We start from the raw sequence: 26723 nt of genomic DNA on the forward strand, positions 1-26723 counted from the left end.
TATATATATAAAACATACATACACACACACACACACACACACACACACACACACACACACACCAATACTTGTCCAAGTACTCACAGATACTATTACTGATAAATGTTTTACATTTTTGTTATTGTCATGTGACAGTTTTTCTAAAACAATACAGACTAATAATTTCAGAACAGTGGTGAAGCGCCAGGGCCCTGTCGCAGCTGCAACCCTGGTAGTTCTCATTAAAATGCCAAGTATCAGCACTGGTTTCTGTGCATCCCTATTCTCCATGCTAGAAGTAATCAAAATGGACCATACTGCTACCTAAAATGTACCACAAGTCCAGGGAACAATTGGCTCTAAAATTTGGTAGGATGCAGTCTAATGGCCATTCCACCTTCTTTCTGATCACATCCAGCATGTTCAGTATGACAGATCCAGAAGCCATATTAAAAAAGGGACCTATTTCAGTGTGTCAGGAAAAAGGCCAAACTGATTTTTTTGTAAGCTACACTTCCTATATAATTAAGCCTCATGCAGTGATGGTCTGCACAAACCAGATGACTTGTGAAGCCACAAAGCTCAAACATCTAATAAAAGCAATAGAACAGCAGTAAATGCATACCTCAATTGGCTTGTTGACCACAGCCTCCAGAATGAGAATAATTCCAGCACTGAGAGCAACATGGCATTGACTATTATAAACCGAGAGGTCCAATAGTGAACTTCGAGCCAGTCCCATGCAAACTCGGCAAGGAGTTGATATGGAAGAAATAAGTACTTAACAAGAAATTCACGCCACTGAGTCCATGTTGGATCTTGGAGGTCCTGTGAAAAGTAACACAAATGTTGTCAATATGCAATAGCAAACTAATATATGTTTAGTGTTCACTTCTCACAGAACAAAATACATAAAACTAACTTATGTGACTATTGATATTGACATATGATCCAAACCATCTTTGGAAGGAATGAGAGAGAGCCAAGGAATGAAGGAGAGCCAAGGAATGAGGGAGAGAGCGCACGCGTGCAGAAGGAATGAGAGAGAGCGCGCCGAAAGAATGACAGAGCGCGAAAGGAACGAAAGAGCGAGAGCACGTGTGAAAGGAATGAGAGCGAGTGAAAGGAATGAGAGTGAGAGCGAGCGGTGTGAGCAATTCAGGCATTCCTTGCAACAATCAATTTGCAAGCATACATATACTGAACATTTTAGAAAATTAAAACAAAAGTGAAATGTATCAAAACTGCAACAGAATCCAGAGCAGCTGTGCATGGCAACCAATCAGCTTCTCTCTTACATTTTCAAATCATAACTGAACTGAAGAGAGAAGCTGATTGGTTGCCCAGGGCAACTGCTCCAGATTTTATCTGCTCCAGTTTTGATAAAGTCCCCCCAATTTTTTTACTGTACATTATGCTGATCCGATTTATATGTATATGTAGAAGATGAGGTCTATAGATTCCCTGGCAACAATTTCTGCCACTAATACAACGTGTTCATTGACAACAGACATTGGAAACATTGCCACAATTTTAAGGGCTCATTCACACTCTGCCAATACACCACAATTCAGCCAAAAACAGACATGCACCATTTTTTGCAACAAAGCACACAAAAAAACAATGCTTTCCTACACAGCGGATGCGTTTGTCTTTGCTACATTTTTGCAGAGATGTACATAGAAGTTATTGGTGATCTATTAAAACAACCCAGTTATGAAAATTTACCTGACCAACATGATTAGCCTGCAACAGAAAGAGTGTACACACTTACCTCTCTTGCTGCCTGCACCATTGAATAGTCTACTGAGAACCGAAACTTCCAGGAGTCCTGAACTTTTTTTATCCCCCCCTGAACAAGGAAAACCAACAGTCCCAGAAGTGTCAGTTTCCTACTAGACTTTGAGGGGATGAATTCTTATCAATGAATTAGTATTTGGCGGCACTAGCAGCAGGGGAGGTAATTAGTTACACATTTCATTTTCAGGCAAATGGCTTTAGCCAGGCAAAATGTTTGTCCCAATCCAAGGTATCACCAGAACGCCATGTTGAGATGGGAAGACAGAACACTTCATTGTCCCCAACAGGAAACAACATTTTGAGGTCACTGGGTATCTCTTCCTTACGCAGCAGTGGCATTAGAAGTGCTATCACTATAGCACCCTTTTATGATTGGGTCTTAAAACAATATGAAGTGTGCTGGACCTCTTAGATTTCTGGGCACATTTTAGTGTCATGGTAACTTGTACACTCATCTACTAGCAAGAAAAAAAAATATCTGCAGGGGTGGAGATGAAACATTTCCTACTTTCTTCTGTTTCCAAGTAAACCTTATGCAAACAAAATATATACTTGTTTAACTTAAAGAATCAGTTACAGTTCTTGCTTTATTACTATATTTTACAGTTTCCGTCCTCCCTGCTAAGTTCTGGAAAATGCTAATTGTCGATCATCAGTCATAGCTCTCATTTTGCTGGAAATCATCTGCTCAAAATCAGTGCCCAAGTACGGTAATTGCAACTCGGTTATCGTCCTCCTTGATACAGCTCACCATTTTCTGATTTAGTACAACCTTTGCTCAGTACCCATTGAGCTTCACTGGGTGAAAAGTTATTCTACAACCAAAGCTGTATTATTTCGGAAGACGTATATACCCTTAATGCTTACTGCCAGCAACTGATAGTTATCCACTAAATACAGTTATCAGTCTTATTAAGATCAGTAGAAAATCCAAACAAGTTAGTTAATGTTAGTGTTATTAAAGATGTCTTGGACACTAAGACACCACATTATTAGGGCTAACAACAGCTTACCCGCTGTCTGGAGTTGCCACGCAATGCACTTAATGCTACAGAAACCTGTGGATAGATTACACAATATATATCCTTCACTGTCCCTACTATTTGGTAGCAGTGTACAACACATTTCCTAATTTCCAATGCTTCCACATTTACACAACATTATCAGCAATTTTGCAAATATTTTCCCCCTGTGAACACTTTTTTTAATGTAGTATTACTCATATACTCAATTAACCCCCCACCAAAAAATAAAAAAAAATTAAAAAGGAGTGGATCACAGACTCCTAAAGATGGCGTACTCTGGTGTTGTAGCAAGTTAGATATTAGAAAAAAACATCCAGATGTGGAACAACACTGAATTTTAAAGGTTTTAATCATATTTTAACAATCTAATTACTGCAGTAAAATAGGAAACTATAGGATTGCAAATGTTTGAACAAAAAATTATATTAATGATATTCTTTTCTTTGCTTTATGGCATTTATATGGACCTTACTCCACAACACAGTATTCGTGATCAAGCAGAGACATTACGACAGCCATAAAAGAAATTATTAACTTTTTTTAAAGATTAGCCTAGATTCTTGGAAGACATCACGAAAAGAAGCAGCCATTTGTTTTTACAGAGGCTAGGAACAACTGTGTTCTGGTGGGAATGGATGAATACATTAAAGGGAATATCTATTACATAGAGATGCAGTCAGTCCCCAACTGCTGGCGAAAAATAAAATGCACAATGAAATGTAAAATCCCACAATACTTGGAAAAGCCTTATATGTTGTCTATATTTTGCTCTATGTAGCAGCATAAACAGAGGGGTGGGGTCTTGTTTAAAAGAAAACTTACAAAAGTTCAAATGGAGACCACATATTATATGTATTGCCAAAAAGAGTATGCAGAATAGACTCTTACTATAAACTTGGTGATGATGTCTTCTTCAGTCTCCTCCTTAAGCGGACATGTGGTATGGATGAAAGGTAAAAAGGTATCTGTATAATCAAACATGTACATGTATAACATGCTAAGTCGCGGGGAGCTCTTGAGTGCATATAAGAGAAAAAGGGATTTTCCAGGATTTACGGCCTAAAAAGAGCATAATACAAAAAGGATTATGTTCCAAATACAAGGGATTTCAATAAATCAAAAACTTCTGAGATAAGTCTGTACACATACTGTGTACGGTTTACTGAATGAGTTGAAGTTTTGCTCAGCAAGGTGAATGTTCACTTTGCAAGTGAATGCTGGTAAACAAGATAAATCCTGTTCATTCCCTTGCAAATGATCAGACATCTAAAATGCACACAGCTTTACCTTATTTACTGAAGCTATAAGTACCAGATGGGGTTCAGCACAATGTAAACGCAACACTTGCACTTTGTACCAATGTGGGAAATCCCAGCAACATCAGCTCTACCGTTATCTGACTTTCCATTGATCTGCAGTGGCCGACTTTGAGATCTGTCCTGCCCTGTCCCCACCACCCCCATCCCTCTCTTCCTCCTTCCACAACAGGTCAATGCACAACAGAAAGCAATACATCACTACTACAGGTGATTTCTGCTGCAATTACCCCTGAACTGATCTATACAACCCATGAAGAAAAGAAGCATGCAGAAATTAAAAACCGACATATGACAAATTATACATTTCTCCCTAGCAAACCCCAGTTCCCACAAATGAAACAGAATGCTTTGAATGACATTGGTGTTTACTGTAAACACTTAGGCCAGCCTGCATTCTGCAATCACCAACCTTTGCAGACAGCCCATCGCAGTAGTTCTCATCTACAGAAACCGGACTCATTATTGTTAGACAGCTACACTAAAAATGTACTTAGATTTTATTCATCACAATCTAAGGATGGAAGGTTTAAAGATTATATAATGGGGTAAATATACATTACTATTAATGATGTGCCGGGGAAAAACCCCACTAAAATGTATTTTTTTCAAATAAAAAGAAAGTATCCCTTAACAAATTCCAAGAAAAAGTATTTTACAGTAAGGCAAAAACCCTTAAATATATTCTTTAAATTAAGGGACACAGAGTCAGACGGATTCTGAGATATATGGGACGTCCACATTCAGTCCAACTGAGGGGAGGGCAACACAGCAAACATATGCCGACATCCCCACAAAAAAACAACAGCAACAGGTAAACGAGGGGCTAGTTGCAGCTTAAGGTGCCCATACACTTCACAACCATCGTAAGACCTCGATGGTTGTAAAGTAATAAAAAAAAAACTTACGATCTACCCATCTTGGACAGGCAGATCGTACCTGCGATCATCGAGGGGCGGGCTTCCGATGACCGCAATGCTGAACGGGCAGTGTGCGCGTGCACACACTGGCCCGTTTGGCATTTGTCTCCCGAGCATGCCACAAACCAGCCGAAAATCGCAAGATTTTCGGCTGGTTTTCTAGCATGCTCCTTAGACAAAAGACGTGCGACCGTACAGTAGAAACGGTCGCACGTCTTCATTCACACTGATTTCTGAATCTGGCATCAGCTGGTGTTAAACCCCCTTCCTGTCCAGGCCATTTTTCAGTGTTCAGCGCTGCGGTACTTTGACCGTCATGCAACGCTGATAAATCAGCTGATTGCAGTTTAGAGATAACAACTGGACCCTTTGAGGGCCTGTTGACACGACGTCCGTTTTCTGTGCTGACCTGATCCGTATGCTCCTGCACTAAAAATGCATCCCAATGTGTTTTATGGGCTACAGTTCTCACGTGCGCAGTCCGTTCAGGTTACGACAGAAAAATACTGCATGTCACATTTTGTACGGTCATGAAATGCAAAACGCGTCAAAAACGCACTGCAGCTAATACTGACAGCCCCACTCCAGCATCAAAAACGCGGCATAGCACCGCGTCTGCTGATCCGCACCTGATCAGGACCTGAAACTCATGTGAACAGGCCCTGAGAGAGGATTGAAGATCCTGTGAAGGTAATTTTGAATTTCTTCAGGTGATACGGTTTATTTGATGTCTGATGGATGTATTATGTGCCAATGTATCTGCTTGTTCATTATGAATTTACACAGCAATGCCTTATATGCATATAAACCAATACAAAAAAACTAAAGATGGAAGAATTTTGAATTTCTAGGTCTCTGGCCTGTGAAAGAGTCTATTAAATAAAGTATGAAAAACAGCCCTGTGACCGAACCCTCCATAAGGACGAAGCAAGAATCATTCATAAAGAAGAAGACGTGGTTGCGAGGTAAACTCAAACAGCCTGTACCACATCCAAATAGTGGAGAGAAATCTCCTAGGGATGTACTAAAGCAGGACAGTTAGGTTAGCAAACTGAATAAAAGCCCTTTTCAAAGAATAAGATGCTAGCTGCCTTTGAAAGAGGCCAAATGTTGATCCATATCAGATTGAAGAAAGGTCAGAATGTGTACCACGTAGTACTTGCTGGCCAATTCGATGCCATATGAATCACCAGAATGCCTTCCACCTTGATCTTGCAGAGCAGCAAAGAATTTTCAGAAAAGGAAAAGGCATAGATCAGGGTAAACTGATCCAACAAAGTCACCAGAGCATTCACTGCTAGAGCGCCCTGGATGTGCAGACAAACCTGCTCCGCTTGTTGCTGTAGGACTCAGGAGGTCTACGTCTGGAGTTCCCCACTTGCGACAGAGGTGAAGGGACTATTTCCCACAGTCCAAACCTTGACAACAGAGGATGTCCGACAGCCAATTTCCCATGCCTGGGTAACAAGAGTTAAAATGGAAAGACCCGCCAAAGATAGAATCAGGTTGGCTTCTTTTTAAACTGCAGGATTTCTGATAAATGGACAACTGAATCAATTGTAGCTCCAGGATGCTGATCTTTAGACAAGCTTCCTGCGGTGACCAAGTCTCCTGCACCGATAGTCTGACCAGGACTCCTCAGTTTGTCATGCTGGCATCCGTCATGAGAATCTCCCAGACCAATGAAGGGAAGGATTTCCATGATTCAAGGACTAGATTTGTGAGCCTCCAGGCAAGGGATAACTTGGTCTTGGGTGTCAGGCACATGTAAATGTCCAAAGAATGTGGCTTTACGTCTCACGCAGCCAGTATGTTGAGATGGAACATTCTGGAGTGGAATTGTGCATATGGGACTGCTTTGAAGGAGGCTACAATCAAACCCAGAAGTCTTATGCAAAAGCGGAAAATTGGATTGCACCGTCTGCACATGGGAGCATAGATTCAGCAGTTTGTCTTGCAAAGGGAAAACTCTGGACTGAGTAATATCTAAGAGAAGACCTAGATAATCCAAGTAAGTATCTAGGTCTTATGAAGTTTCGGGATCCAACCAAACCTTTGAAGAGTTAACAGTCTGTTGGACATTGGCCAATGGGGACTGAGCTGACTGTACCACCAGTAACGGGTCATCTAGATATCCCGTGCTGAGAATGCCCTGAGAAAGCAGGAGAGCAAGCACAGGGGCTAGCACCTTGGTAGATGCTCAAGGTGCAATCGACAGGCCAAAGGGAAGGGCAACAAACTGATTGTGTGTCCACAACAGAATACAGGTGTCGTTGATACGCTGGAAAAAAGGGAACATGCAAGTAAGGATCCTTTATGTCCACGAAGGCCAGAAAGTCTTCAAGGCAGAGTGAAGCAATGCATTACCTAGTGGAGTCAATGTAGAATTTTTGCAGTCGTATTAAGACTGAGTGTCTTTAGATCCAGAGTGGGTCAAATGCTACCTGTAAACACGTTTGAGTAGAAACCTTGAAATCATTCCTTTTCTAGGAGAAGAGTACATGGGTAATGACTCCTTAAGATAGGAGATGAGCCAGAGAAGTGTGAAGGACTTGTGGACATTTTAGGAGGTTTGACAAAGCCTCTGAAATTTACTGCACAGTAGTTTATACAGGAAAGTATAAACGCACGGGCCTGCTGCTCAATTCAGACAGTCTTTGCCCCACAGTTGGGCATACTTCTGGGGTGTCTTCTGGGACTGGATGCCACCAGTGGGTGCATCACAGCCCTGGACCTATAAAGCTCCCTGTGGCTAACTAACACAGTATACTAGGTGTCTGGAGAGTGCCACAAGCAGGACCCAGTGCCGAGGGTGACATTACAGGCCAACTCTGAGTCTTCATCATGGTGGGGTTCGGGTACAGCCTCCAAAACTGCCAAATGAGCTTTCAAGGCTTTGTAGTCAACAAACTAAGAAAAGGAAAGATTATGTCCATTCTCCTAAGGATACTAGAAAAAAAACTGAAGCAGGACTGGACTGGGTTATGTCCTGGTTGACTAACAGCTTTTTTTTGTCCGTGTCAAATTCTCCTGTATGCAGCATTATAAATCATACGTCTCAGAATCCTTCTGACCTTGTGTCCCTTAATGAACAATTAAGAAAAAGTATTTAAAGAAAAATCAATGCAAATAAATGATATATAATTACCTTATATTCCCACAAATTCTGAGGCGGTTTTACTCCCAGGGTTTTCACTCTTTCCAGCTCCATGATAATAGCTTTTCTATGACTGTTGCTCTCTATGCTGTATGGCTCTTTTGTGAACTCTTCTTCTGCAAGCGTGAGCAGGAGCCTGTAAGAACACCATGATAGAGGGAACATAGAGTGACATCAAATCAGCAATGTTTTAAAGAATGCTTTATGCAAGAGAAATGTCACATAGCATGAAGCAAAAAATAGGATTTTTGTACTCACCGTAAAATCCTTTTCTCTCCGTTCATTGATATTTGATCAACAGAAGCCAATAAGCTGGTTTTACAACAGGTTTCCAAAGGCAAATGTCATAATAAATTACTGACAGATTTTGTTTTGCAGACAGAGTAATACCATTTAAAAAAAAAAAAAAAAACATAAAACAGACAAAACATATTGTGAAACATCATCACTAGTTGTACAAGTGATTAGGAAGTCAAAAGGTGCCCGAAATTAAACAGTGAAGATAACATTTTAAATAAACAGAGGTTTTCTTACCTTCCATTTACCGTTCCTGACAAAAAGCGATCTTTGTAATGTGAGGCCCATGGGCCCAACTGCTCAAGCCAAAGCACTACCTCCTCAGGCGTCCATTTAGAAACTGGCTTGTGGACCAGGAGGTCATATTCAGACTCCCGACTGCTCCAGTGATACACTAGTAAGACAACCTGAGAAGCAAAATGTAACAATATGCGATAAATAAGTGCATCTCATCCTAAATGCACAGAATTCCAGCAGTTAGAAACACTTGCATGAATCATGTTTTATATAAATGTTATTGATGCATAGAAGTCATATTAAAAACAAAGACAAAATAAAAGATAGAAAAGAATGACAAAGAACAATACGGTTTTTCTTTGGCGGTAGCAGACCTAAAATGGGTTTCTAATTTGGTGACATCCTAGTGATACTCCCAGGGACATAACATCAACAAAGCTCACCCCAAGGGGGGTTATGGATCTTCATGATGAATGCACGTGCCACCAAAAAGAATAATATAAAGTCAATCGCTGACTCGTGTTAAAGAATTCAGTTATTGCCGACATGTGAAAATTAGGAAGTTGCCTTTTGCTTGGCTGTCACACTGATTAAATAGTTTTGATATCTTGAGCCACTGACCTGAAATACACTGTAGCTAATGTAGACATGCTGCAAAGTCTTAGTTGTCTGTAATGATACGACATCATACAATGCAAGCCTTTGCAGCCAATGTTTGTGTAAAGAAGGTTGTTTTTGGCACTTTGTTTCTAACATGGGCAAACAGGGAATTTCAAGAATAAATGCACCAAAGAGATAAAGTGCACTTTTTCTTTTTGCACCTCTCCCCTTACCTAAACAATCCCACCCTCGCCCTCTACAGATCAGAGGGCCGCTGCTCATTGGTGTCTTATGCTGCAAGTCTCCCTCTGCCTGCTCAGAGACGGTCTTATTGAAGTCTATGGGGCTGTAATGTGCAGGTGCAGTAAGCAGAGGGAACATTGCAGCACTGAAGCGTAAATAGTGAGAGAACTAGCCCAATCACAAGTTATCAATGCTGTACCATGAAAAGAGGGTAAGTAAGCCACATGCTCATCCATACCTGAAAGTGCCCGTTATTTCACTTTACTTTGGTGGCTGAATACAACAGCAGGGGTTGAAGGCAAGCTATACATGCTGCATGAAATTCATGGCAGGTTTCCCTTTTTTAATTTTAAATATAGCGGGAAAGAATTGGACCCTATGTCAAGTTGTAATCGTGGTTTGTGTAACCAATGAGAAGAGACTCCTTTCTATTTAGTTCTGGTGATCAATGTGATAGACTAAAGGTGAGGGGAAATCCAAAATGCACAGTTGCCACCAGACCAAGGGGAAACTATCCAATGGGCACAAATGTTCTGGTGACAAATGTTTAAGACAGGAATTCAACTCTCTGTATACAGGACAGTAAGTGAAATCTCCCCTGTGGGACACATCAAACAACTATGATCACAACTAGGACAAAAAAAAAAAATGCCCATACATACGCTTAAAGGCCAATGTTAAACATACTGGCAATACGCAGACTCAAAATGACAAAATGCTTTTGAACTTTTAGAAGTATTTGAAAAAAAATTAAAATATATTTATGTAAATATTTTCTTAACTACCACTCTTCCAATTAAATCAGGTCAAGTTGTAGGATGATATAATTGGGCAAATTACATCATTGTAGTATGTCATAGCATGATGGCTTATGCTGCTCCACGTGTAATGTGAAAGCAAAGGTTACAAATCTGGCAGTCATTGTTTTAACAATTAGAGGAACACTTAAGACAAATAGCGCATTAACCAGTTGACATCCGCGGTGTTAAACCCCCTTCCCATCCAGGCCATTTTTCAGTATTCAGCGCTGCGGTACTTTAATACAAGAGGTGTGACAATCAACAGTGTAACCTGCAGGTCAGATCACAACTTTTACCCCATTTAGTGGCATGTTTGTTATGCAGGTAATGAGGTGCAAGAGTTACAGAATAAGCATTCAGCTCTATTGGCCTTTGTGTGGATTTTAAGTTCCCTTAAGATCCACTTTAATTCAAACATCACATTTTTACTTCTAAAGGAAATATATTAGAAAACATGGTGATGAACATTTATTTCCATTTTAAAGAATACTTAAAAGGTGAATTTGTTTTTTTAAATATCTCAAGACCTACCGGGTTATTTATAAACTGTTTGCATAGCGAAGAGATGTTACCAAGACTGGCAGAGCTTTATGGTTACTAGATGAAGCCGAGGAGCGTAGGAAATTCCTATGCTCCTAAGCTCCACCTAGTGGCCATAATGTGCTGCAAATCTGATTGACAAAGCTGTCTGCTGTGTGAATGGTATATAAATCGCCCCCATTGTCTTTCTGAAACATTTACATTATTTATTTGACTAAGATCACTTACTGCCACCCCTGTTAAAGCAGTCAACACCCCTGTAAAAAATCCTCCTCCTCTGTTCAAGTGTGCTCGTCCTGATCTGGAAGACGTTTGGTTCTGTTCATCCCCATACTTATTAAAGGACTGCAAGGCTCGAGTAATTTCACTGTTCTGCTCAAGGTCTTCATATTTCTCTTTGATGGCATCAGGAAACAGTTTTTCTATCACATCCCTGAAAATAAATAGCACAAAGTGAGGGGGGAAAAAAAAAAAGTGATGAAAATATTACAAGAAACATACAATACTCAAAAGTGTTACCAAATTAAGGTATTTCTATCAAAGCGGATCTTGCACTAAAATGTACCTATTTAATAGCCCCTGTACCCCAAGTCTGCAGGAAGTCTGAGTGATGTCACCATCACCTAGGTCAAAGGTTGGAAGTCTGAGATCTGCAGTAAGTATCTTACTCTTTATTGATAATTTGTTTTAAGCTAGGAAATTTCTATGCGAATTGGGAATGATAAATTGAAGTTAGGTGAACTTTGGTTTAAGATTTCCTTTATGGAATAACTTTACATAAGGCAACACTTGAAATCAGAGAGCTGTTTTGTTGGTGTGAATGAAGTACTCTCAGCACTGATCAGCCAGCACTACTGAAAGTACAGAAAGTAGCACTACTGACCCACAAGGTTGGCAGCTTAGCCCTGTATCTTTATAACCTGCATCACCAATGCCACAAATCAAGGAACTTAATCTTGCAGATACTTCGGAAAGGAATACAGAACTATACCTATATAGTTTGATAATCAAAGCTTTCGTTGGTAGCATAACATGGAGTTGCCCTTTAGGTATTACCACTTGTTGCTTACACTGCCGGCCTATCAGTAGTTTTGTATTAATGATGACAGAGACCACATAACTAGTGCAAGAGCACGGCTAACTCTCCTGCAGGTGGCGATATTACCCTACCATTCAGGATCTACGATCTGTTGCCTGTGTCCTTCAATGAACGGGAGAGAAAAAAAATTCTCAGGTGTATACATAATAAGTAAACAGATAAAAATCTCAAACAACTGTGTGGATACAACAAATTTCACAAATATGATAATGTGATCGGAGGCTGCCGGTGGTCGCGTCTTCCCCTCTCTGGCAATTCTATCGGTCAATACATACCGATACATGGAGAGAAAGAGGTGGGGGGAGCGAGTGCACCGACCCCGCCCAGCAGGTCAAGTGCCCCCCCCAGATTCGGGGGGACAATCGGGGCTGGTATCGTTGATTATCACTGATACTGGAGGTTTTTGACTCTTATGCTGGTTCGAGAGGATCTGCAGTGGTATTGGACCTAAGGGCTTCCCTCCCCTTTTAAGAAGGGAACTGCGCAGTGAGACCTACCAAGCGGGTCCATAGCACCAGGTGAGCACCCCTCTGTGTGTTTGTGTTCACGGGGTGTACATGATGGAGGATTGAAGGAGATTTCAGATTACTTTTTTTTATATCTTGGAAAAGGACACACACACACACACACACACACACACACACACACACACACACACACACACACACGTGGATATCACTATATCTGCGGTCATCACATTTATTTATTGGTATTTATATAGCGCAGACAATTTACGCAGCACTTTACATAGTTGCACATTCACATCAGTCCCTGCCCTCAAGGAGCTTACATGTATGAACTTTGTTGCACTTAGTTCTCTCATTTGAATTTTTGTCTTCACTCCGATTATATTATTCATGCACTAAGGAGATACATATTCATCCGTGTAAAGGGTTAAGCACGTTGATGAGACTATTATCATAGTTATGAAATTTGTGGTATCCGCACAGTTGCTTTGGGATTTTATCTGTTTACTTAAAAAAAAAAAAAAACAACTTGTGCAAGGACTAAAGTAGGGACCCAATTTACTTGTCCCTCATGACAATCAACATACTTGTCATGATACAAAAAAATAATCTTAACCATAACTGTATTTAACAGTGCTAATTTGCAAGCGAAATACAGATTACATGGCACAGGGCAGCACTGGACGGCAGTATGGGGCACAGATACCGGCAGAGGCAAAGGACTGTTTGCTGAAAGGCAAGTATAGCGCGTGGGGGGGCGCCAGATTTGAGCAGGTAAATGTAATTTTCCTCAAATTACTTGTAGCACAATATGGCACACAGTGGAATGGGGCAGCACTCAGCGTATCATGCGTTTATTCGCATGCAGATGGGGGAGGGGGACAGTGGGGCTGGTTTTAATTTTTTTTAACTTTTATTTACTTTTAAAAATGTGTATTTATCTTATTGTCTTTTACTTTATTTATATTTAATGTTTTAATTATTATTTATGTTATTTTTATTTCATTACTTTTTAGTTTAATCACTTTATATTTTTTTAATCTTTATTTAGTTTTTAACACTTTTTTACACTTTTTTTATTTTTCACTTAGCTCCTGTGTGATAGCATTCATAGATGACCACTTATCTTTATGGAACCTGTCACCTCCAATACAGTAGTTCTAGCAAGATCTCCTTTGACAGCTCAGACTTCCAGCCTTCTCGTCTCGGTGTTCACAAATGAGCAGAGCGAATGTTCTCCGCTCGACTCCCCTCACTCTATCCTGAACTAGTTTGAAGAGCAGGGACCCCAAAAACCACTGTGGGGAGGGAGGCAACAGCTGGCTGGTGGGCTGGCAGCTATACAGGCGCTCGAGATCACTTGTACAAACGGCTCCCCCTGTACATTTAGCCCTGCTGCTTGCCCGAAGCAGGGCTAAAATGTAGAAGAAAAACAAAAAAAAAAAAAGAAAAAAAAACTATCCGCCCTGGAACTGCATGTCCTGAAGATATCTGTATATCTACGACAAACAAGAGTGGAAGCTGAGGAGGAAAGAGGGACATAGTTCCAAATTAGGGAAGTTGGGTGGTGTTTTTATGTATAAAACCCCAGCATGCTGGTGCTTTTTGGAAAGTTTTGGGATTTCTTTGATATGCTGTCTTTAAAACAAGACGTTAGAAATGTTGCAAGCTGCAGAGATCAAATAGAATGTAAAACACTGCAAACATGATTTATCATGTAATAAATGCAATACTGTTACAGAGTGAAATTCAAATTCAGCATACTGCATGCCTTACCTCAACAGTATGTTCACTTTAGGAAATCCTTCCCATTTGTTGCGACACTCAGGACATTCAGTCTTCTTTGATGAAACCCACCACAGGGCCAAACAGTGCCTACAAAAACTGTGTCCACAGTTCAAAGTAGTAGGATTCACCAATATATCATAACAACAATTGCAGGAAAACTCGCTGACCGAGATATTCCGGTCTAATTTAGCTCCTGGCTTGGGTTCAGCGTTGGCACTTTCCAACTTTACATCTTCTTCCATGGCTACTGCATATAAAGTCTTTGAGACAATGATATTATCCAGATCTTCAAGGAGATTCTCCACCAGGCACCATCAACCCTGCATAAGAGTAGTTATCTAAGTGAAACTGTGCATGTAGGAAAAAATATAATCAAAGTCATTGCTGCTAAACAACAAAAAAGTGTCAACTGATGCTTCATAAGTAAAATGACACAAAGTGCTCATGTTGGTCAGTCCATCAATGGGATTTCTTGCCATAACAATCAGAGTTTTTAGTAACCAGTTTCTAGTGGTCAAGGTATGTCACAAACAAAAATAAGAATATAACTAGACTCAGGCACCCTCATATTTCCAACAATGCACAAGTCATTTGTAAATGATCTGGCACACCGACTATGCATTCTGAAGCACTGTGCAGAGTTGTAAGTCATCACTAAGCAGTTCTTCCTGTTCCTAGGCCTGAGAACCTGAAGATGCCCTCAATGTGACTCAGTGACCAGAGACAAGAATGGGCAGATATGGATATAAATTATATAATTAATGACTCCTTAAAGTCTCCTATGGGGCTAGAACAGATGATGCCTAAACACAGTCTCACGTGCAGGAGTACTATTATGTATAAAAAAATTTTTTTTAAAAACATATGCTTTATACCTTCCTCTTTTTCCTGCTCTAAGAAATACTTCTGTATATCGGATGCTGTCCCGATTGCTGCAACAGATTTTGTATATGTACACGTTACAAACTACTACTCACTTTACCCATCTCTGAACAACTGTTATTGACCACTGTAACTGTTTCTTTGACTGTTACATTTGCTTCCTCAATAAAAAATATTCTGCCAGAAGAAAAAGTATAATCCTTAGGCTGGGTTCACACATGGACGTACTATAGGCACTTTTTTTCATTCAGTGAAACGCGCGTTCGACGCTCGTTTTTATACCTCCCTGGCGGTATGATTTTTTCCCCCCCTTTATCTTTTTTAAACTTGCAAACTTCCGGCCGGTTCCGCCCCCTGCGGCGCGGACGCTCGCAAGGGATAGCACCTGGAACACGGCAGCAGCCAGATGACACAGCGGGGATCGCGGTCAAGGTAAGAACTACGCTGTATTCCCGAGTGTGGCTCGGGGTTACTGCTTTGTTATTCCCGAGTGTGGCTCGGGGTTAACAATGGATACGCGGTGAAATACGCCCCAAAGAAGCTCCTGTGCACGTGTTTCAACAGGCTGAAATACTCCCAGGTGAGAACCATGCCCATAGGAATTCATGGGATTTCACTTGCTGAGCGTTTTTCAGCGCTTCGATCAGCGCTGAAAAACGCCCAGGTGTGAACCCAGCCTTATGGTAGATATTTTGTAGCACATTATAGTGACACTAAACTCAGGAGTTAATTCTTAAAAATGCATTCACGTATCTTAACTATGAACAATATTGTACTATGTGTATCACTCAGCATGGCCCCTGTGTGTTTTGTAAAGTAGCCACTGATCCAAGCTTGCACCCGTGGTGAACTACAATCTCACATTTAGTTTACTCATATGTATTTAGATTGTAGTCCCTCAGAGGAGCGAGCTTGGAGCAGTGGCTACTTTACAATACACACAGGGACCATGGGGAACAAAAGTAGCCCCCCTCCAGAAGGAAGGACAGTGTCAGCACCAATTCAGGGATTTGAGGATCTACAATGATGCACAAAAAAAAAAAAAAAAGCTATATTTTTGTAATAGTTAATCACTTGCTGTCCGGAGAAATTTCTTACATTTTTGCGCACACAATAAAATCTGAATTTATGGCTAGAAAACAGCTTTGGACCCAAAAACAATAATACATTTTCTGAAAGCAGAGGCCCTGTAGAATAAAAAGATGCTAGCTGAAATTTTTTATGTTGCACGGTATTTGCGCAAATGTTTATCAAACAAAATTTTTTAGGATAAAATACACTAAAATGAATTTAGTGCACAGAAACAAATAGAATACAAATTTTTGGGTAAAATATAAAAGACGGGGTCACGCTGGGTAAATAGATACCAAACATGTCAAGCCTTAAAATTGCATGTGTCCGTGAAACCGCAAAAAACTACAATAACCATAATTTCCCATAGGCGGCGCTTTTAAACGCTTTTACTTCTCATCAGTTTAGTGTTACCAGTGATTGATGGGCCAAGAATTATTGGCCTCACTCCGACGCTCTCAACGATATGCAACATGTGTGGCGCAATTTTAGTTTTTGCACGTAGGCGCATCCAACGCGTGTTTGCGTTGTATGTTAATACACGTGGGGGGCAAGGGACTTTACTTTTTTTGCATTTTTAGTTTTTTTTTTTTATCAGTTACTTTCATTTTTTTATTGTTAAAAAAATAAAAAAGGGCCTCGGTCATGAAGGGGTTGTCATGCCACCGATTCTCAATTTGATTGAGGTTTGGGCTTTGACTAGGCCATTCCAAGACATTTAAATGTTTCCCCTTAAATCACTTGAGTGTAGCTTTAGCAGTATATTTAACCCCCCTGGCGGTCGTAACGTACAGCGCGGCTCGTAGGGAGAAGGTAAGTGAAGCGCTGTGGTACTGAAAATTAACCCCAAGCCACACTCGGGAATACTGCCAAGAAGGTTAAGCCAGTTTCACGCCATTTTTCGTACCAGATCTGGAACGCAGTGTATTACAATGGCCCTTGTCCTGCTGGAAGGTGAACCTCCGTCCCAGTCTCCAATCTCTGACAGACTGAAAAAGGTTTCCCTCAAGAATTTCCCCGTATTTAGCGCCATCCATCAATTCTGACCAGTTTGCCAGTCCCTGCCTATGAAAAAAGTCTGCTACCACCATGCTTCACTGTGGGGATGGTGTTCTCGGGGTTGTGTCAGACATAACATTTTCCTTGAAAGCCAAAAAGCTAAATTTTGACCAGAGTACCTTCTCCCATATGTTTGGGGAGTCTCCCACATGCCTTTTGGTGAACAGCAAACATGTTTGCGTATTGTTTTTTCTGTAAGCAATGGCTTTTTTCTAGCCACTCTTCCAGGAAGGCCAGCTCTGTGGAGTGTATAGCTTAAAGTGGTCCAATGGACGGACACTCCACTCTCCGCTGTGGAGCTTTGCAGCTCCCTCAGGGTATCTTCGGTCTCTTTTTTGCCTTTGTGATGAATGCCCCCCTTGCCTGGTCTGTGAGTTTTGGTGGGCGGCCCTCTCTTAGAATGTTTGTTGTGGTGCCATATTCTTTAATAATGGATTTAATGGTGCTCTGTGGGATGTTCAAAGTTTCGGATTTTTTTTTTTTTTTATATAGCCCAACCCGGATCTGTACTTCTCCCCAACTTTGCCCCTGACCTGTTTGGAAAGCTCCTTGGTTTTCTTGGTGCTGTAGACTCTGGGGCCTTTCAGAATGGGTGTACACGGTATATACTAGGACTTTTGACACAGGTAGCATTTTTTTAAACTATTTATGTGACTTCTGAAGTTTTGGTTGCAACAGATCTTATGCAGGGGCTTCATAGCAAAGGGGGCGAATACATATGCACACACCACTTTTCTGTTTTTTATTTTAATAATTTTTTTTTAAACAAGTTATTTTCATTGTTTAATGTCACCATTTTGGAATATTGTATGTATGTCCATTACATGTAATGCAAATAAAAAATCTGTTTAATTCCAGGTTGTAATGCAACAAAATAGGAAAATGCCAGTGGAGAGGGGGGGTGGGGGTTGTTGAATATTTTTGCAAGCCATTGTACTTGAATGCATTTTTAGGATTTTACTCCTGAGTTTATTACTTTAAACGGTGTTAATTAATCTATTATTACAGTATTTAAAGCAAACCTATACTGAAAGCTGAAACTGAAAGCTGAACTCCAGGCATTCATTTTTTTTCAAATTTACAATGGTCCAGTTTGGCCCAATGTAATTATGCATATTAAATACCTTATTGTTATTACATAGTTTTTATATAGTGCCAACAGTTTGCGCAGCGCTTTACAATATAAGGAAGACATTACAGTTACAGTACAAATCAAGACAAGATGGTAAGGAGGGCCCTGCCCCTGAGGGCTTACAATCTGAAAGAGGAGGGGGAAATAATCATGAGGAGGTAGCTGTGGGAATGAATTATTTGAGAATGTGAAGGTTCAGTGGTTAGGTTGAGGTGGGATAGGCTTCCCTGAAGAGATGAGTCTTTAGGGAACGCCTAAAGGCAGTCAAGGTGGGAGATAGACGGAGAGGTTGGGGTAAAGAGTTCCAGAGGATGGGAGAGACTCTAGAGAAGTCCTGGAGGCGAGTATGGGAGGAGTGGACAAGGGAGCTGGAAAGCAGGAGGTCAATGGATGAGCGGAGGCGACGGTTAGGTTGATACTTTGAGACAAGTTGTGGATAGCTTTATAAGTGACTGTTAATATTTTGAATTTTATCCTCTGGGCGAGTGGAAGCCAGTGTAGGGATTGGCAGAGGGGGGTTGCAGGCACTGAGCGGTTGGTTAGGTGGATGAGTCTAGCAGCTGCATTCATGATAGACTGAAGGGGGGATATCCTGTGTAGTGGAAGGCCAATGAGGAGGGAGTTACAATAGTCCCGTGGGGATCCTGTAAAGCACTGTAGTAGCTGGTGGTACTACAGTGATGGCTGCAATTTTTCTGGGTCCTGTACTGTGATGTCACTGCCCCTTGTCCAATCAGAGAATGCCTTGTATTCATTGACAAAAAATAGTAGGAGTTCCCTGAATGGCTGCTGTGCTGAGTGAGTGACCCCCGTGTTTCCAAAGCTGTGGCGAAGTCGCTCAGCACAGTGCCATGTAGGACCCAGAAGATCACAGCCAGTACTGTAGTAGTTCAAGCTGCTACAGTGTTTAACACAGGGGTAGCAAAACTCCGGCCGTCCAGCTGTGGTGAAACTACAAATCCCATGATGCATCTCTCTCCGCAAGTCATGTCTGTGGCTGTGAAAATCTTGCAATGCCTCATGGGATTTGTAGTTCCACCACAGCTGGAGGGCCGGAGTTTGGCTACCCATGGTTTAACAGGTTGACAACAGCTGATCAGGTATGGCATTTGCATACTTACATTGGCCTAAGCTGGATCAATTGTAAGCATGCAAAATAATTTACACCTGGAGTTCTGGTCTAAATAATTGTTCAGTAAGACACAAACATACACTGCTTGCTCAATGAGTTAAATCAGCAATATTTGTATGTCGTTGGATAACTGTGCCTTTGCCTGCTGAATCATGACATCTGCTCTGCTGCAATTACATTAAATGTGTTGGAAAAACTCGAAAACTTTTTCACGTGGCATCTCCCATATTGGGTCTCTCTCTTAGTGCTCATACCAGTAACGCAATTAGGTCACATGAGATGTTCGGAACACGTTATTAGTAGCGGCAAAGAAGTTATTTCTCCCCACGGCCTTTTGAACGGCTTTCAATGTGTGCACAACAAACAGACAAAATGTATGCAAAGATTGTACGGGCAAGGCAACAGAGGGAAGTACAACTATCACCTTTCCACATGGAATAGTGTCAATGGTCTATTCACCATCATTGTAATCATAGGATAACAGAAGTCATGAAAGAGACAATAGGGCTAAAATACCAACAGCTATATATTTGTGATTTGATACATAGGGTGGCAGCTTGATTACAAATGTTTTACTTAAAACGTGGCTAAAAACAAAAACAATTTTAAGAGATAGAAGCACACCAGTTCTTAGTTGCGTTTGCTGCTTTGGTGTTTATTTTTCAGGCTAAGAACATTTTCAGCAAGTTCAGAAAATACCTGTTGATCTTGTCAGAAATAGTGTCCTCGTCACTTCCTGGAAGCTTAAAAGAAAGTGCAAACAACCTTCTTTCTGGTGTAAACTACTAATCCAATCACCCCTATGTAACCGAGATGAACAAAGGCAGAACATTTTAAAGACCAGCCTTGGTGGCTATCATGGGTTCCTTCATGGATACAATGGAGGAGTGAGCACAGCCACCCAGGGACAGGATGTGTGATATTTGCAAGATGACCAGGTGAAAATAAAAAGGGGAAAAGCCTAAACAAAATAGAAAAGTAATGCAGGCACTTCATTTAAAGCCCAATTCCAGGCAACAATCCAATCTTAATGGCCCATGACCTACCCTTCTTCTCAGTGTTGTTGCAAGCATATCTTCCTCACCTATCCAGCGGTGAAACTGTTTAAAATCACAGTTGCAAGGCTTATTCCTTGTCCTGGGATATTGGAACATTTCCCAGCTTATTATCTCTTAGGAACCGGTTCCCTCACCCCCGGTATAGTTTTTCTGCCTGTGAGAGGACTCCACCACTGGGCGTGTTGCCACCATCAATAGGAAGTGTCTATGTCACACAGGCAGTAATGTTGGCACCTAATCAAGGACCCCGCCAGATGTAAACAGAAGAGCGGAGGAAGAGGCTAGGGATCCGAACATCACATTTCTTTTGCCAGTGCTCAGTCAGGGGGGAAGGGGGGTTATTTTGCCCAGAGTTGGGCTTTAAGGACTGGTAAGCTGCAATATGTTAGATTTTTGGGCTTAGATACACTTGTAAAGTAAACCTTTTCATTAGTAAATTTGTCCCAAAGTAGCCAAAGAAATTAGAAGCACACTTCATTAACTGTCTGCACCAATCATTCAACGTTCCCTCCCAATTCCTGTAAGCTCAGAAACCTGGGAACACAGATATAGCAATATGAACTTTATACAAAGCTAATGGAATGCTTCTTCTTCCACAACCTGCACACAGTTATTGGTCATGGAGCATGATAACTAGGCACAGGAAAAGATGTGTTTGCTTAAGAACAATTCATGATTTGCGTACTAATGAAAAGGTCATTATAAGACTAGTCATTCGGTGACAGTTAATACACGCTTCAAAAAAGGTCCTGAAAAGGAGGTATACATATTGTTGTAAAGTTCAGGAACTAGTTCATCCAGTATTTTACAGCCACCCAAATCACTTGTACTTGTCCGGTCCAACCCCTGCCATTGTTTTCTGGTCCCCCTGATCCTCTGGGGGATCGGGATCATGGCAAACAGTGCCAGCATTGAGAGCGGGAGCAGACCGAGAGACGTCCGTTACCCAATCTGTTCTGTGTCGAATGAAGCAGGGAGCGCTGTGCTCTCAGCGCTTCCTGCTTCAGAGATGTCAAAATCTGGCTGAAGTGGTGGGTGAACAGACTATCAAACACAATCCTGTTGGAGGGCAAGGGAGACATCAGGAGTCTAATGGACACAGTACGATGCACCAGGATCTGCACATCAACACTGTGCATTGTAGCGCAGCTGCTGGTGTGAATGCAGCCTAAGTGACAATACAGACACTGACTCAGTGACCGTTCTGTACGGACCACGATTCGGGCCTCTGCTTGATAAACATTTTACTGAGTTGACCTCCGTTAATTTGAATTCACTACTCCTGATTTAGAAAAAACAAGTTGGAACCTTTTATTTCCCACATTTCTGACACTGTATTTTAGCAACAGTTGCTCACTGCAGCGTTATTCAGCTAACAGGTGCAAAGTGATGAAGCTCTACGTAAGAACAAAGTCATGACCTAGAGCTTACACAGGGTTAAGAAAATGCATGCATATGAGAGTGTTGGGTGCCAGTGTGGCCAGGCTCAAAGCATAAGTGCTTGCATAGGTGTGTGTATAGATCAGTTATTTTTCTGCACAGTTTTATTAGCTTAACCTCAACGTAAATTTTTTATTTGGGCCTATTTCCTTGTAGATTACTGCAGAACTCTAAGACTGTATTCACAACTGAGCGACATGAAATATGCGCTTTTTCAGCACGTTTTGTTGTGCACTTTTTTTTGCATGATTTTGTGCGCTTTTTTCCATTATTTTTTTTAGGCATGTAAATGCGCATACATAAAGATGCGCATTTTGATTAGCAGATTGTGGCACGTTGATGTGAATGGACAAACGCACATTTTACGTGCATAAAAATATGCAAAAACACAGCAAATTAATATATGGGGCCAAGAAGCGCAGTATCTGCCAAAAAGAAGCTCATATACTTCCTTCAAGTGACGGACATTTTGCTACAAGCGACATGACGTTCAGATGTGAACTTTTAAAATATATTTTTATTATTTATACAAATTATACATACCGTATTTTTTGCTCCATAAGACGCACCTGACCATAAGACACATGAGTGGGAGGGTAGGGGACGCTGGTACTACATGTATTGTTTAGAGGCAGTGAAACAACTTTATTTACCGCCTCCACAATGCCGCTGCCCGTGTCTAACTTCTGCATACTGAGACTAACTTAACTCACTCATCTCATACCAAAACAAACACACAGCATGCAAAGAATACAAGGCGTTCTGTGGAGAGATGTCAAATCCCCGCCCCTCCTCTCTTTCTTCAATCACAGAACGCTTTGTATTCTTTAAGAATAATACAGATGATTTTGTGAATGGGTAAGTAGTGAGGAAAGGCTGGGATGCAACTGGAGCACTTCACTGTTTGGGTCACATCCCTCACTCCCTCCCTGCAGACCCGGAACCAAGCGTTATATGTAAGAGCCGACATACTACCAGGTAAGACTCTTATACTTTGCAGCCGTCCTCCACACATAACATGCAGCTTTTTAAAGTGACATTAAAAGGCAAAGTGTTTTTTTCCTCCCCCCAATGTTAATTAAAACACTTACCTTAAATGATGTCTATTAATCCGATCTTCTTTCCTGTAGTTTTCAGCCTCTCTCTTCAGCGCTGCGGCGAGTGTCAGATACAGCGCTGACTCCTCTCTGCTTGCTGGTACTTCCAGTTCCACGGTTTCTGCATGCAGTGCACGCGTCCATATACTTACCTTGTGTCTCTCCTCGTCTCCCGGCCGAAAGTCCGAACTGCGCATGCGCCCGCCCCAAGATGCTTTGCGGCCGCCCGAGCATTTTCGGACAGGAGTGCGCGGCGAACACAGGGGTAAGCTTAAACCGCTTTTAAAAAACACCGGAGGGTTTAGAAACCTTTTAATGTTAATTTGCACATTTAGTGCAGTGTGTAAATTACTATTTTTTTCCTGGAGTTTGGCTTTAGAATATATCGTGCCAAACTACTACATCTAACCCACCTGCTCAAACCTAAAACATGCATATGTAGTGTTAAATTAAAAAAAAAAGAAAAAAAAAATTCATGCATAAGCAAAGTGCATCCTTAAAGTAAAACTAATCATATGTGAAAGGGAGTTCATTCATTACAGCACCTTGGTGCACTGAGAATGTACACTGAGCTCTACATGCGCAGCTCAATGTACATTCTAAAGTAGATTACCAACAGGCAGGTGAGTTTTTCCTGCAGAAGAGACATAGCATGCCTCCTCTGCAATTAAGAGCCACTCTGCTTGCAATATTTTTCCCCCCCAAGTTACATAGTTACATAGTATTTGAGGTTGAATAAAGACATTAGTCCATCAAGTCCAACCTATTAGGATCTCATTCTAGGAGTACCCGTACCCCTGTATATTACGGTCCCTTAATTAAGTTTTTAAAAAATCAGACTCCCATATCCAGTTATTTCTGGAGGGAACATGACGTCATAATGATATCAGAAAGGCAGTTAGGACGATTCTGATTGGTTCGTTACACTTTTCCATATGTATATATTACACACTTTGTTTGGTTGGTTGGTTGGCACTTTGCTGGGGTTCCGAAAGGTTGCCATACACAGCGAGACCACCTCTCAATAAAGAATATTGGATGCAAGGAATTATTATGGAGTGCCAGTGGTTTCTACTTTTTTTATGGATTCACTGGTGGCACATCTGCTTCCACTTCTGCACCCACCTATTGGGTTTGGATTCCGGTTATGAGTGCGATGGGTTATGGACATATGTAAACTATGAACCTGGCACTGCTCCTGAAACATTATGGCAGAAGTGCTGAACTCAGCACAGGTACATTTCTTAAAAGGTCACATGGGCTTTCCTCAATTTTTTTTCAACAACTGTTGAAAAAGACAGTTTATTGAGAAGCCATTTTTGTGATCTTTATAAAATAGGTCTGTAGTTATATTTTTAAGAGTAGAAGCCAAAAGGACAGCACAGGGTAACCAGGAGCCAAATCTGCACACAATTACAATCACTTTTTACAACTTCAAATGAACCGATTCGGACATTTGTGCTGCATTGCGGTCAGGCAGCTCATTCATTTTAAATGGGCTGCCAACAGCACTATGGTGCAAGTTTTAACTGATCTGCATCCTTTTTGTTTTCAATACAGCCCACTGCAACACACAGATGGGCTACATCTTTGTGCTGGCCAGAAGTGCGATTAAGGATGTAATGCACCAGAGTTCATTTTATGCATTACTTCAACGCACAGAGTCTATTTTTAAGGTTAGGTTAAGTGCACTTTTAAAAAGTGACACTAAGGGCTTGTTCGCACCAAAATGCAGACCAGATCTGCATGAGTTTCTGCACACGCACTGCAGTGGGTTGTGCCGCGTTTTTGCTGAGTTCCGGGACGTTTTTGGTTAAAAAATAAAAAAAATTTACGTTTAAAATGGGCTTTCAGTGCGTTCGCATGCGTTCTAGCAGGTGAAATAGGGCTTGCTGCAGTTTTTTTTACATGCTCTGGAACTGAACGCTGCGGTGTGAACTAGAGCCCAAAATACCATTGGAATACATTGGACGCAGTTTGGATCCGGTTTGTAACTGCTCTGATCCTGGAACGCACTTGGTGTGAACAAGGGCTAAACTCAGAAGTTAAATCTTAAAAATACATTCAAGTACTTTAACTATAAACAAATATTTACCTTATTTGTGTATCACTCAGCTGTAGATCCCCAAATAATCTCTGAATTGGTGCCGACACTGTCCTTCTGGAGGGTGGCTACTTTTGTTCCTATTGGTTCCTGTGTGTTTTCCTTTCGCTGCAAGCTCACTCCCATGATGGACTACAATGTCAATACAAATTAGCAAACTAAACGCGAGATTGTAGTCTATTCAGGGGAGCGGTGAGCTACTTTTCAACACACACAGGGACCATGGGAAAGAAAGGTAGCCACCCTCCAGAAGGAAAGACAGTGTCAGCATGAATTCAAAGATGATTTGATAAAATCTACAGCCAAGTGAAGCACAAATAGGGTCCAGTATTGTTAAGGTACTTGAATGCCTTTTTAAGATTCAACCCCTGAGTTTAGTGTCACTTTAGGACAAAGTGCACTTATTCTTTCTTTAACTGAACCCACCTTTCTCTCCACAGGTGCACACTTGCCTCAATCCAGCAGCCATAGCCTCCAAAGTTTGTTTACACCCTGCGCATTACAGCCCCATAGACTTCTATAGGACCTTCTCACTTCTTCTCCAGCCTCGGGACACATAGAAGTCTATTAGGTTGTAATAGGCAGGTGCAGCCAGAACAGCAAGACTAGTGGCACTCGTGACAATGTGTTCAGTGTAGCTTGCTGGTATGAAGTCCCTCAAGATGATGCTTTTGACCCTAGACCAAAGTCTGTCAATACAGGTGATAAATTAGGCTACCACTGCTGAACTCTTCCTTTGAGAATGCTAGTTTCCTGGCTGATTTGATGCTTTGCTGTCAATGTTGCTGACCCAGAACACGTAAAGGGCAGTGCGAGCTGGGGGCCAGCAGAGATCACAGGGCAGTGCGAGCTGGGGGCCAGCAGAGATCACAGGGCAGTGCGAGCTGGGGGCCAGCAGAGATCACAGGGCAGGGAGCTGGGGCCACACAGATCACATGGCAGGGAGCTGGTGCCATATGTGCTGCAGCAGGTGCTTATGGCTAGAACATACACGAAAACAAGAGCCGAGGGACAGCACTTCAGGGAGCCATCTCTACATATCAGAGATCTAACGCCGATTAGCTGGAACTGAGGAGAACAGACACCAGCATTCACTTCAGCCACCTGTCGCTAACAAAGAATAAGAAACAGGATTCTGATAGCGTTCATGCAGAAACATAGGATGAACAGCTATTTAATGACAGAAGTTTCTCAGTTCACGGAAACCGCTTACCTTGTTGTGCTTCTATCAGACATTCCGAGGGCAACGCCATATTTCCTAGAGTCCCCGCATCGCTTTCCTTTTCCGCCCGGCCAGCACTGCGATTGGTGGAAATCTGCGCATGCGCCTCTCCCGCTGTCATCTCACACCGGCGGCTGTGCTGCCCCCATGTGTTGATAGTCCGTTTATGTCAGTGTACTCAGGGCGCTGCTTCATGTGACCAGCTAATGAGGGTCTGAATATTACAGCAGCAGAGCGACAGTTAATGTATGAGACCTG

The 26723-nt window shown here is 41.6% G+C and overlaps 1 protein-coding gene across 1 annotated transcript in view; it reads right to left on the reverse strand.

Moving 5' to 3' along the window:
- Nucleotides 1–26521, reverse strand: part of BFAR (bifunctional apoptosis regulator) — a 28540-nt gene extending 2019 nt beyond the window's left edge. Inside the window, exons 1-7 of the mRNA XM_018562294.1 lie at nt 26457–26521; nt 14257–14588; nt 11143–11347; nt 8732–8901; nt 8189–8333; nt 3693–3863; nt 605–807 (exon numbers count right to left, since the gene is read on the reverse strand). Coding sequence (XP_018417796.1) covers nt 605–807; nt 3693–3863; nt 8189–8333; nt 8732–8901; nt 11143–11347; nt 14257–14510 — 1148 coding nt within the window. The 5' untranslated portion in view covers nt 14511–14588; nt 26457–26521. The remainder of the gene's footprint in view (nt 1–604; nt 808–3692; nt 3864–8188; nt 8334–8731; nt 8902–11142; nt 11348–14256; nt 14589–26456) is intronic.
- Nucleotides 26522–26723: the final 202 nt, after the last annotated feature.

The sequence above is a fragment of the Nanorana parkeri genome, unplaced genomic scaffold, assembly GCF_000935625.1.
Source record: "Nanorana parkeri isolate BGI_ZX_2015 unplaced genomic scaffold, ASM93562v1 scaffold570, whole genome shotgun sequence".
NCBI lineage: Eukaryota > Metazoa > Chordata > Amphibia > Anura > Dicroglossidae > Nanorana > Nanorana parkeri.